Below are 12,612 nucleotides of genomic sequence, written 5' to 3' on the forward strand. Positions count from 1 at the left end.
AAACCTTATAAGTCGTCCTATATATGCATATATAAGTCGACCTATTTAGCATTTGTTCTAATATATGTGCCTATTTAGTCTTTTTTCTAATAAACATGCAAATATAAGCCGATCTATTTAACCTATTTTTAATATACATGAAAATATAGACCGACCTATAAGATTTGATAAACTTTTTTAATAGCCTAAGCCTGACCTATTTTATTAAATAGGCTTTTAAAAAGGTCTAAGTCTGACCTTTTTGTTAAATACGCCTGACCTGACTTGATCTTATATAGGTTAGGCCATAGGCTCCTATAGACCGGTCTGACCTATTCTCACCCTAACTAATGGTTATGATTTTATTAACAGTGTAAAACTGCTTTACACTATCAGTGTACTTCCATTAAATCTTTTATTTTATTTTATTTATTTTAATTATTTATAATTATAAAAAATTTAAATCATCATACATTATTATATTACAAATATTTTCAATAAATTTTATATAACATTGTGTTTAATTCATAACACAACATCTTAACGAAATTACAAAATCTTAAAAAAAAAAATAGAAGCTTCCACATCTATTTAAAATCTTGTTATAAAGTAACCAATTATTAAGTTAAAACAGTTTTATATCTACTATTATTATTGGACAACAAATTTAATAACTTTAATTGATCCTTTTTATGTTAAACAGGCAACTCCAGCTACAACAAGAAAAAGCACAACACCAACAATAAAAGCCACAAGAAAGAAAAAACTTTTTCAACAACAACAGTGAACAAACAAGATGGGTTCTCATCTCTCAAAACAAGTGGAAAGAAGAAAAACAATCCACACCGAAAAGAAAACTCTAACCGATCTAAAAACCTCCGGAGAACAATACCCCGGTTCCGAATATCACCCTCCCGACAGAAAAAACTGGATGAAAGATCTCAACCCCGAGAAAACTCACATCAACCAAATCGTATGGCCAGGAACACACGATTCCGCAACGAACAAAATCGGTTTCCCATTGATCACTCGGCCTTTCGCTCAATGTCAATCTTTATCAATATATCACCAGCTTGTACGAGGAACGCGTGTGTTGGATATTCGTGTTCAACAAGATCGTCGTGTTTGTCATGGAATTCTTGTTACTTATAGCGTCGATGTTGTAGTGAAGGATGTTAAAAGGTTTCTGTCGGAGACTGAGTCTGAGATTGTAATCCTCGAGATCAGAACTGAGTTTGGCCATGAAGATCCACCTGAGTTTGAGAAGTATCTGGAGGAGAATCTAGGTGAGTTTTTGATTCATCAGGATGATAATGTTTTTGGAAAAACTGTTTCAGAGTTGTTGCCGAGGAGGGTTATATGTGTATGGAAGCCGCGAAAATCGGCGCAACCGAAAGCGGGGAGTAGTTTATGGAGTGCGGGGTTTTTGAAGGATAATTGGATAAATACTGATCTTCCGTCAACCAAATTTGATGGGAATTTGAAGAATTTGAGTGAGCAGGCACCGGTTACGGCGAGGAAGTATTTTTATAGAGTGGAGAATACGGTGACTCCGGTGGCGGATAATCCGGTTTTGTGTGTGAAGCCGGTTACGAGAAGGATTCATGGATATGCGAGGTTGTTTATTGCGCAGTGTTTTGAGAAAGGTTATGCAGATAGGATTCAGGTTTTTTCTACTGATTTTATTGATGAGGATTTTGTTGATGCTTGTGTTGGTTTGACTTATGCTAGGGTTGAAGGAAAAACATGAATTATTTATGAATCTGTTATGTTTTTTTGTTGTTGTTGTATTGTTGTATATTTTGGATTTGCTGGATTGTAAATTGTGTGTTTGATTGTAAATTCAAACTAAGACATGCTATATTCGGTTGGATATTCATGAAGAAGGGACATGTTGCATATTGGAATCTGCCTTAATGAATGTAATCAAATTTTTATGTTTGTTACCAGGTGAACTGGTTTTAGATTATATTTGTATATTTTTAATTTTCCAACACTGATAGAGTGAGTTGTGGTTACAATTTCATCAGCTAGTCACACTTTTTATTTGATAAATAAAAGTAAATTCAATCCAAGTTCATTGAGAAACTTGTGGTTATAATTCTCATTGTGGATTCGGATTGGTAGGGTTCACATCGAAAGTTGTTGACATGTTCCAACAAAAGTTTCCTAAAAAAAAGTAAATGTTACAGTTTCTTCACCCATAGTCCTCACTCCATACCCAATATTGAGTGAGTTGCCCATTAAGTATTAGACACGTGTTTTTCATTAATCCATCTCATTTGGATAATTTTCAAATACTAATTACTAGTATATTACTAGAGCTAATAAATGAGTTGACCTAGCCTGTTTCGGCTTGGTGAGCCAAATATATAAATGGGTTGAAGTGCGTCGGCCCAATTATTTAATGGGTTATCAAAAATGAGGCGAACCTAATTTCTAATGGGTTGTTCAATCAGATGGGTCAGTTCCACTTATATTTTAATATTATAATTTTAATTTTATAAAAAAGAATGAAATGGATAAAAGCTCCGTATCATAACTTAAGTAAAAAGTAATCATAAAATTAATTAAGTGATGTTTAAAATATTCATCAAGTCAACATTCAAAATTATATATGTATCACAAAAAATCTATTTAAAAGTAGAGAGTAACCGAATATTAACTCAAATACTTATCAAATTTTTTCTTCACCTCTCTTTCGTGCAGGCCAAAAGTCCAATAACACGAGACCCACTTATCTATTTCGGTTCATTAAGCCCGAAATATAATTACCTTCATAAAGGGTTTTCATGTACACAATCTCTAGTCTCCACTTTCACTACGATTATCTTGAACCATAAACAAACTTGGGTGCTTAAGTGCTAACCATGCAAGTACCCCATTTTGATAAGTCTTATTGAAGACTAACAACGCCAATTTAAGATCGACATCGATCAACAACATTGATTCAAGATCAACTCCTCTGATTTAAAAAACATTGTGATTGCAACCTCTGATCCGAGGTGGTGCATCACTAAATTGCACAGGAAGCTTCACTCCACCGTAGTTTTTGCAATCCTCTACATTTATGGTTCCGCTACGGAATAGTGGCATCATCTATAGAAATCGACTTCTGATTCCTACAATTTTCACAAGGTCATATTCAATTTTTAGATCCAGAATTTGATAGCATCTCTAGTAAAGAAATCGAGGTTCCACAAAGTCAATACCTCATATCCACGGAGTTGCAATTCATCGAATTCCGATTTGACTATAGTCAATCGCTGATATTGATGTCGAGCCATCGTGGAAGGATGCCCCCAAATATCTACAGATCTAGGCCTAGGACTTCCGAGTTTCGACCGTTTAAGTTTGATTGAGTTCAGGCCGACAAAGAAATATGATCTTTGAAATTTTGTTCCTCAGGGGACAGATGTTGAACCAGATGTCTGTGACAACTTGTAGAATAGTTTATAAGTGGTATTTGTAAAAAAACTATCTTTATGGCCATAGAATCATCACTACAAGAAAACCTTTCAATAGTCAGGGATAAAACCCCAAACAAAAAATATAACGTTGCTTGGGGGTAAAGCCCTTCGCAACGCACCGATTTTTAATTTTTTTATATAGAGTGTGGTTACGGTAAATAGAAAAGAGAGAAATTTTTTATTTTTAAAAAAATGCATTACGAGGGCCGCGGGGTACCCCCCTAACAAATGAAAATGGTGCTAAAATGTCATTTCAATGGTCAAATAAAGTAGAAATTTGTCAGGGGTAACCCTCAGCAAAATGACAAAGCTTAAATTGCAAGGGGTACACCCATGCCTAGGAAACAACATTAGTCCTATCGGTGGGAGTTTCCAGAGTGTGCCTGCAGTCTCCATTTTCCAAAGCATGCAGTTTGCTAGGGGCTGCCCTACGCCTGTTGTTACTATTACGTTTCCGAGGGGAGGCTTGTCGCCCCTTGTCCACATGATTAACGACACGCCACCAAACCCATCGCTTCCACCATCAAACATGTTAATATAATTTCATTCCTCTTCCATTTTCAAAACACACCGTTTTCACTCCATCTCTTACCATTTTTTTCTCTTTTTCCTCTCAACAACAACCAAAATCATCACATTTTCTCAACTCCAACATAATAAATTTTCTGGTAATTTTATTAAATGATTCATTTATGTATTTATTTTATTTCAAGATTTATTTTATATTCTAATTTTTGTTTTTATTTTTTGTGGTTCATGTACTAATTGATTCATGTAGAGGAGGAAGATTTTGGAGTAAAGCTTTAAAATTTACAACAAAATTGTCCATCTAATTCAAGTACACACTATGAAATTTTCAAATTTTTTATTTATGTAGTTGTTTACGGTGATTTCCGGTAAACAACCGCTAGTCCTCCAAACTATAAAATATACTTTGGTTACTCGCAGGATCGACTAGATTGATCCTAGGACATAGTCAAACAATTGTCTTTCGATATGATTTGGTTCATATTTGTTTGTTCTGACTTCAAGAAAACTTGTTTGTGATATGATCGTATGACTATTCACTTGAAACAACACTTGTTATACATGTTAATATGACTTTCGACAAAGAAAACATAAATAAAAGCGTGTAGATTGCATAAATGTAAAGTGCAAGAATATAACGTGCTAGAATGTTAAATGTAGAAACGTAAAGTTACTTCGAAATGAAAGTTAAACGAAGAAAATAAAGGAATTGAAAAGATACTTGAATAAAGAAAGATACAAATGTATTTAAAATGGTGTTGGTGTCATACGTACATTTCTCAGCGAACTAGTTCTCTAAACACTTGATACTTGAGTAATTTGTGAGTGATTTGTACAAAATGAACACACGGAATCCTAATATTAAGACCCTTATTTATACTAATTTCGACCCTAACGGTCCTACACTAATCTGATGCCACGTTGCTCACAAGAATCCCTGGGATGCCATCTGTCCTTGTTCGGTTACACAGACTACTTCGAAATTCAAATCCTCCCGCCTAAATCCTCTTTCGACGTGTGACAACGTGATCAGAACCGAGAATGTCACGAAAACACTTTAAGCTTCAGTACCCTTCGTATTTCGCAAAACGTTTAAGTCTTAAAGATAATTCACTTCGAATTATCTCCGATTCTAACCATCTTCACTCCAACTCAAACAACATCCTCGAAACATGGCCATCAGTAGCCATTTTTAATCTCAAAAATGGTCATCAGTAACCATCTTTCTTCGAATTCTAATCCTTCAAAGAATATTTCCTCTAAAAGAAATCTCCAGCCAACAAATTGCCCCCAATAAATGCCTGTTTCAAAAACAAGAGAAATAGGCGTTTCTTGTTATGACGAGATTTCGTTTTACTCACTTTTTAGAGTTCCAAGACAACTGACTAACGTCATAATCATTTATGACTCCACTTTCAAAACGTCTTGTCATTTTCAAAGATGTCTTCTCAGAACTTACATTCCCACGTTCTGTCATTACTTCATGATCATTACTCTTATATATTAGGAGTAAGGCTAACAACTGTTCGACCGCCGTTGGATTAAATCAACGCCTGCCGCGTGTCTTTTGACTTTTACCCAAAAGATTTAAAAGGGTTTCCGTTAAACCTCTAAATACTTGAACTTCTACCCTCACATAACTTTCACTTCTATTCTCTTGCGTTCATCACAGAAAAGAAAATCCTCTTTGGTCTCGTTTAACCCATTTCTTAAATCAAATTTACTCATGGTGTCTTCTTCAAATGCTCTTCAACCTATTCAAACACTTCAAAATCCTACACAGATAGGGAATCAAGAACACATTCCAGACCCAAATGCTGCAGAGGCGCGCGCTATCTACGCTTCTCAGGTAATCATCCCTTTTGAACTTTCTGGAAAAACACACGCTTTCATGGGTCCTTTACCAGGAGGAAATAACCCCTCTTTGAGTAAATTTTTTCCTACTTATTATAAAACTAGACCTTTAGTTAGCAAGAATAAGATAGATGAAGATGGTCATCCAATCTTAGCTGATCCTGACAACGCGGAAGAAACCTCGACTGAAACTTCTTCGGTCTTAGAGAAAATTAGGTTAAACTATGTAACCAATTTCGTGAAAGTCTTTAGGTCAATCCCTTTAGCAAAAGATCCTGAATTGTATTACGCTTGGCTAGCTAAAGTGGAAAAGCAAAAGGCTTCATTTTGGAAAGAATTAGGGATTTATGACCTAATTCAGTTATCTAAAACAGGTTTAGAGTATAACCAAACCATGCTAGTAGCATCAGTACATTTCTGGGATGCTTCTCACAATACTTTCCACCTTCCTTGCGGAATGATCACTCCTACTCTTTTCGATATAGCTGTCATTACCGGGCTTCGACCAACTGGGGAACTCTTCGACCCCAACTTCATGGATACTGATACCATCCAATTCAATGAGGCAACAGTCACCTACACTGCTTTCATTCAAAGGTACCGTGTTCAAACGACTACGGAAGTTACTGATGAAGAACACATTGCATTTCTAGCACTCTGGCTTTCGAGATGTGTCTTTTGTTCCAGGTCTATCCAAGTAGCAAAGAGATATCTCTGTATGGCTAACCAGATAAATGCCAGGAAAAAGCTAAACTTAAGCCAGTTAATTTTAGGATTTCTCTACGAGAACCTTGGTGAAGCAACAGATCTCGTCAAAAACTATAAGACAAGATCCCTTCTTTTTGCTGGTCCTTTCTGGTTGTTGCAATTATGGCTTAATGCCACTTTTGAGGCTCACCTCCCATACAAAAGTGTTGTGGATGAAGAAGATACAGCTATAAAGAATCGAACAGTGGAAGGAACCAGATTAGCTTACCTAACTCCAAAAGAAGAAACGGGAAAACTTCATGAAACCTTCTTAGCGTATGTGATGATGTTTGCTAAACGTTACCAGTTTAGCCCGTCCATGGCTCCTTTTGTAAAAAGGAAGGTAGGTCCTGAATGGTTTACTCGAGAATTTCCAGCAACTTCTTCCGACCAACAAGCCGAATCCATAGTCATTTGGGAGGCTTTCCTTACTCCTAAGCTGTTATACCACCGACTTCGATCTTCAAAACGTCACTGCTGTCTTCTTTGTTATCAACCAAATCTGGTTTCGAGACAATTTGGGTTGGTTCAACTCAAACCAAAATGCTTGTATGACAAAAGGAATCACATGTGCCTACACACTCTGCATTTAGCTGAAGATGAATACGATTCAAAAATCTCCAAATATGTTGGCATCACCACTCTGTCTCCCGTCTCTTTCGAACCTGTTTTTTATTCTACCATAGATTTTCATCAATGGTGGACAGATTACTATAGTACGCAAATCTTCGATGCTGAGAGCCTTACTCAAGAACTAACTGAAGCTTTTGCTGATGTGCAGGCGAACTTCCATAAAGGTACTTCGACTCACATTAAAGAAATCCAAGCATTTCAAAAATTCTTTGAAACTATCTACAAGCCTGATGATCTTAGTCGGACCGTTCGTGAGGCTGCGGTCATTTTACGTGAAAACTTTTCTGCTAAACTGGATAAGTTGAAATTACCCACGTCTGTTCGACCTGAACTACGTTATGAAGTGGCTTTTGAACTTAATCCTCCAAAATTTCCTCCACTACCTAGTGCTGATTTTGGTGTGGCTTTAATCCCCCCTTTTCCAGACTGGTTTGTGTGTGGGAATGCCATTAAAATCCTTCAAGAACAATCTAAAAAACGCGCTGAACGAGTGGTCCCGACTAAGCATACCCTGGATACTTTCGAAGGGCATCTTCATATAGGTCTTGAGCACGTTCGCGTCTTGACTCCAATACCTGAAGGTTGGGGTTTAGACAATCCTTCGACTAAATTTTCCTTCTTCACTGAAATACTGATTCCTATTTTGTTCACAGTCGTTACTCGAAAGAAAAGTATCAAGGAGACCCCTGCACAGAAGGATTCTGGAGCTTCGAGGAGCACCAAGACAAGTGGGAGTGATTCTGTCACCACTGGCAAGAAACCCACGATACATATACACCTTATTTTCGAATTTGTGCAATTTTTCTGAATATTACTCACTTGTTTTAATATGCATCTTCAGAGCTCGAAGCCTCCAGCACCTTCGAAGCGAAAAATTCCTCAGACAGCTGCTTCAGATGACGAAGATAAATCTCCTCCTCGTACTAGACAAGCAACGAAGAAAAGACAGAAAACTGCCACCCCTTTAACCAAAGAAAAGGGATCTGGGACTTCGAAGCTTACTTCATCGAGTGATAAGATATCTTCTGATGAATCACCCTTAAAGGCGACTAGTACTATCCCTATTGTAGAGAGCCACAACTCAAAGTTTGTTTTCTTTAGATATTTAATTTGTTTGTTATAGATTAAAAAAGTGATTTTAGTTTTAAAAATAGTAAAAAAAATATATTTAAACTTGTTTGTTATAAATTAATAGCGTAGTTTTGATATTTAGTAATTCAAATATTTATTATTAAAGATTTTAGAATTATAAAATTACATAATTTTTTAGAATGACATATCTCAATTTTTATCAGAAAAACAGTTTTAAATGATAATAATTTTTAGAAAGACCTTTTGAAAAGATTTTGAGTTCGGGGGTAGGTTATGAAAAGGGAAGGTGTTAGCATAATTTTCATCCGTAGTTATCTACGGGCTCTTAATTGCTTAGCTCACTTTGATTTGTTTTGAAATGTTTGATTTGTGCAGTGTGTGTTTAGGAAAAACAATTTACTTTTGAAAATGTCTAAAAAGACAATGTTAAAAAACAGGGTGTGAAAAGCATTTTTATGTTGAGCAAGCAAACTAAGGCTATTTACCCTACACTTAGTCTCTCCTATACTTTTATGCTTTTCGGAGGGATAGGGCTAACCATACCATTTGTGGGTAGGTAGTCCTATCTATTGGACGTGTTCGGGACATCGAAGGGTCATCGTAGGTCGTTTGAAGGAAACATGATAGAGGTATCTTTAGCGATATCGAATGGACAAATCATCTTTCGTTAGGCAACCACTCGAGGGACAAGATCATATTTTTGTAGGTCAATTCGAGGGACTATGATCTTTGATGATTTTTTTTGTTTATCAAGGGACGTTCGCTTTATATACCTCTATATTCGAGGGACACGACCTTTGTTCGTAAGGTAACCAAGAGGGGCGTACTCTAGGGGTGAGTGTATGCAAAGTGTGTTAGATTCAGTTATTTATTTATCTTGAGTTAAGGTTAGCTACAATTGATTAAGTTATCTTGCCATACAATCCTAAACATACATCTAGCAGTTTAATATTTGCAGGAAAATAAAATGCGGAAAGTAAATGTCCTACGCTATTACATGGCCTTGAGGAGGGGGAGTACATAACCGACATGGGGAAATCGAGGGTGCAAAAAGTAAATGTCCTAATTAACTATTACAAACCCAAATGAAAATAAATAAATAATATGTACAAAATTAATTAAAATTACAAATTATAAATGTCCATGAAATACGAGAGTCTTAGTATCAAGTGGTACCTCGCAATCAACAAAAAAAGTGTTAGTCACGGATATATAAAAAGATGCACGAAAAAATGAGAAAAAATATATTAACAATACTAATTAAGATTATCTACAAAATAAGCATATTAAAATTCTAAAATAAAAATTAAACAAACATATTCTTCTTATTTTATTTTTTATAATAAGAATCTAATTTTAAACCCTAACTCTAATGTTTTAGTATTTTATTGTATTAAGAATAAAAAAAAAGGAATGGACTAAAAAAAAGAGAGGGGAGGTGTTATATAAGAGAAAGTTGAATGCTGGGCCATCTAAGAGAAGCCCAAACCCAAAAGAAAAATAATCAGCCACCAAAGGGGAGTGTGGCGCTGGCAAGGAGGTGTGAATGAAGAAAAATGTTGGGCCAGCAATGATACCCGAGCCCAATACAAATTATCACAATAGGGAACACTAGGCTGAAACAAATCCCCCATTCTCTGTTTTTCTACTTGGTTCTCTTCACCAACAACATGACCTTGTTCTGAAACTTCCCTCCTCTTTTTTCCACGTGCAACTAAGCCTCCCTCGAAAATCAATTACCTTCATGGATCCGTTTACGAAATCAACAACAATATGATTCCTAAGTTCTATGAAATTTAGTCGATCCGGATGAGAAATCCACACTTGAAACAAAAGATTCAGCAACAACAATCTATGGCAGTCAAATCACAAATTACAGTTCTAAAATAATATGCAGGAGGAGTTCGAAAGGTTACCGATTGGGGAATGGCCGAATGTTGTGGAGTTTGCGGCGGGTGTCGGATGCGGTTCGAGGAGTTGAGCTCGACGTATCAGCGGCTGGGGGCGGACCGTGAATGGAGGCGCGCGGTGATACGGGATTTGTGTTGTTGTCCTGCTGTCGTCGATCTGGCCGGATTCGAACGGTGATTGAACGGTGCAACTCGCGGTGGTGCGTGGCTGTTGATGGAGTGAAGTTGTTGGATCGGTGATGTTTGCGGCAATTTCCATCTCCTTTTTTACTTGTTCTTCTTTTTTGCCTGCAGAACATAACAACAACAAAGAAACATTGATGGAAAAGAAAGAAAAAAAACAAAGGCGAGATGGAGCATGCTGGGAGTGGATCGGAGGGAGCTTCGGAGATGATGATGATGAAGCTGATTTTTTGTGTGGCTTCTTCTTTCGATTCGAACTGTCTATGTTCCTGCAGAAGAAAATCATAGCACCATCATAATAATCATTGATTTTAATTTATATGATTAATGGTGGTAGTGTGATTCATTCACTTTTTTCGAATTCGAAACCTTTTATTGTATTTACAGATTCATATTGTTATTATTTTGTGATGTTAGAAAACTTTGGTTAAGGAGAACCATTACTTTTGACCTTTTGTTTGCAAGTCTTACTTCCTAACCAACTGAGCTATGTTATTAGTTTTTGAAACGTGATTTCCCGGAATCAAACTTATCGTCTTGAACGATCAAGTTATCGGGGACCGGATATGTGCAATAACCGAAACGGATGGAAATAGTGAATTTTAATTACTCGCTTTAACATAATTATCAATTGGCTAGCATACACATTTAAAAGAGTCTTACTCGCAGTTAACTGTTTTACTCAAATTGACTAAAAAATTGAATGTGTAATTTTATCAAACACTTGGTGAGCGAATTTCACCAAGCTTCAATTTTTGCTCAACTATGAGTTTTAACCGAAAACAAATATAGAAAAGATAAAACTAAAGATGATAAAGAACACAATATTTGTTTAGGCAGTTCCTCTATCGTCCTCGCAGGAGTACGTCTGCCCCTAATTTCAAATGAAATTAGGAAAGTTTTATTTGATTGCAAAATGTTTAACAAGGAAAGAGTTTACCAATCACCAACTACACACATGCAGTAAAATTGAATACGATTTTTTCCTCCCCTTGATTCAAATAGAACCAAGTCAATGTCAATGATCTTCACCGATCAAGACCCCGATCCTTCCTTTTCAATCCTCCGGTTGTAGCAAATGTGATGAGCGAATCTACAATCCCTCAATTCCTTATGCTCGGCTGAATTGAACCCAAAGCGAAGCGATCGTCAAAAACCTTCAAATCAAACCCTTGATGTAGAAGGAAAAACCCTAAGGTTTTATACAAGAAACACCCTCAACAATCTTCACTCGAACAAGACAATAGTCTACCGTCGAACCTTATCAACGCACGTTCCTTACTTCGATCGAAAAAGATTATTATGTGTGATTTTCGATCAATAAGCGAAAGGTTGAAGATGAGAAGCAGCTTGAGTATATCTTTCACGTTTCTTGTTGATTTTGCTTGAGAATGATCAAAGACAATATATACCACACCCTTTGCCTTAGCCACTTAAACTCAGCAGAAAAACCAGTAATTTTAGCGATAGGTCGACCTGTCCATCTGTGTAGGTCGACCTATTGCAGTCCTGCACTTGTTTTTGGATTAAACGTGACACATACGTCGACCTGTAGGGTCGGCGTGCGCATACCCGAGGTTTCCCCAAAGTTCCATGCGTCGACCTGTAGGGTCGGCGTGCACATTCCTGAGATTCCCTAAAAGTTCCATGCGTCGACCTGAATTAGCAATGCGTCGACGCATTCTGCTCCAACACAGAATTTTTCTTAAGTCCACCAAATAGGTCAACCTGTAGCATCAGTGCGTCGACCTGTTGACTGAATTTTCGAGAGGGTGGTCTGGACGGAGCCTTCTTGAACGTAGGTCCTTCTACAGATTGGGGTGTCCTGACATCTAATGAGGACAAGGGAATTTGCACCGAGTATGGAGAATGCGTCATTCCTTTTTATGAATGTGTCTTCTAGATCTTGGGTATTTAGTTTCTCTTCAACGATCTTGAAATATAAGTTTTGAATCACCTCATGGTTTTCCTTTCATAATTGCAACATGTGAGTTGGACATATATTAAAGTTTTCCAGTACTGTAGTGAATATCAAAAGGGAAAACTTTCTTTTTCTCTTTTCTTCCATCTCTTCAAAGTACATTGTAGTTTCACGATTCAGACACGTGGTCATGACTTGATTAACCTGGGGTGCATTTGATTTGCTAAAAAATGAGGGACTGGATATAACAAATCTTGTTGTACCCTGTTTGATGTAAAAACTAATTATGGGATTG

General features: G+C 36.7%; 1 protein-coding gene across 1 annotated transcript; it reads left to right on the forward strand.

Annotated features, from left to right (window-relative positions):
* The first annotated feature begins 648 nt into the window (after positions 1-648).
* Positions 649-1,943, forward strand: LOC131660468 (uncharacterized). The gene has a single exon (XM_058929710.1). It carries the CDS (start codon positions 776-778, stop codon positions 1,727-1,729), a length of 954 nt encoding a protein of 317 aa, XP_058785693.1. The 5' UTR covers positions 649-775; the 3' UTR covers positions 1,730-1,943.
* Positions 1,944-12,612: the final 10,669 nt, after the last annotated feature.

Source organism: Vicia villosa, linkage group LG3 (genome assembly GCF_029867415.1).
Source record: "Vicia villosa cultivar HV-30 ecotype Madison, WI linkage group LG3, Vvil1.0, whole genome shotgun sequence".
NCBI classification, from domain to species: domain Eukaryota; kingdom Viridiplantae; phylum Streptophyta; class Magnoliopsida; order Fabales; family Fabaceae; genus Vicia; species Vicia villosa.

What these genes read in the sequence shown, in the direction of transcription:
- LOC131660468 (XM_058929710.1), top strand. Translation starts at nt 776, where the DNA reads ATGGGTTCTCATCTCTCAAAACAAGTGGAAAGAAGAAAAACAATCCAC.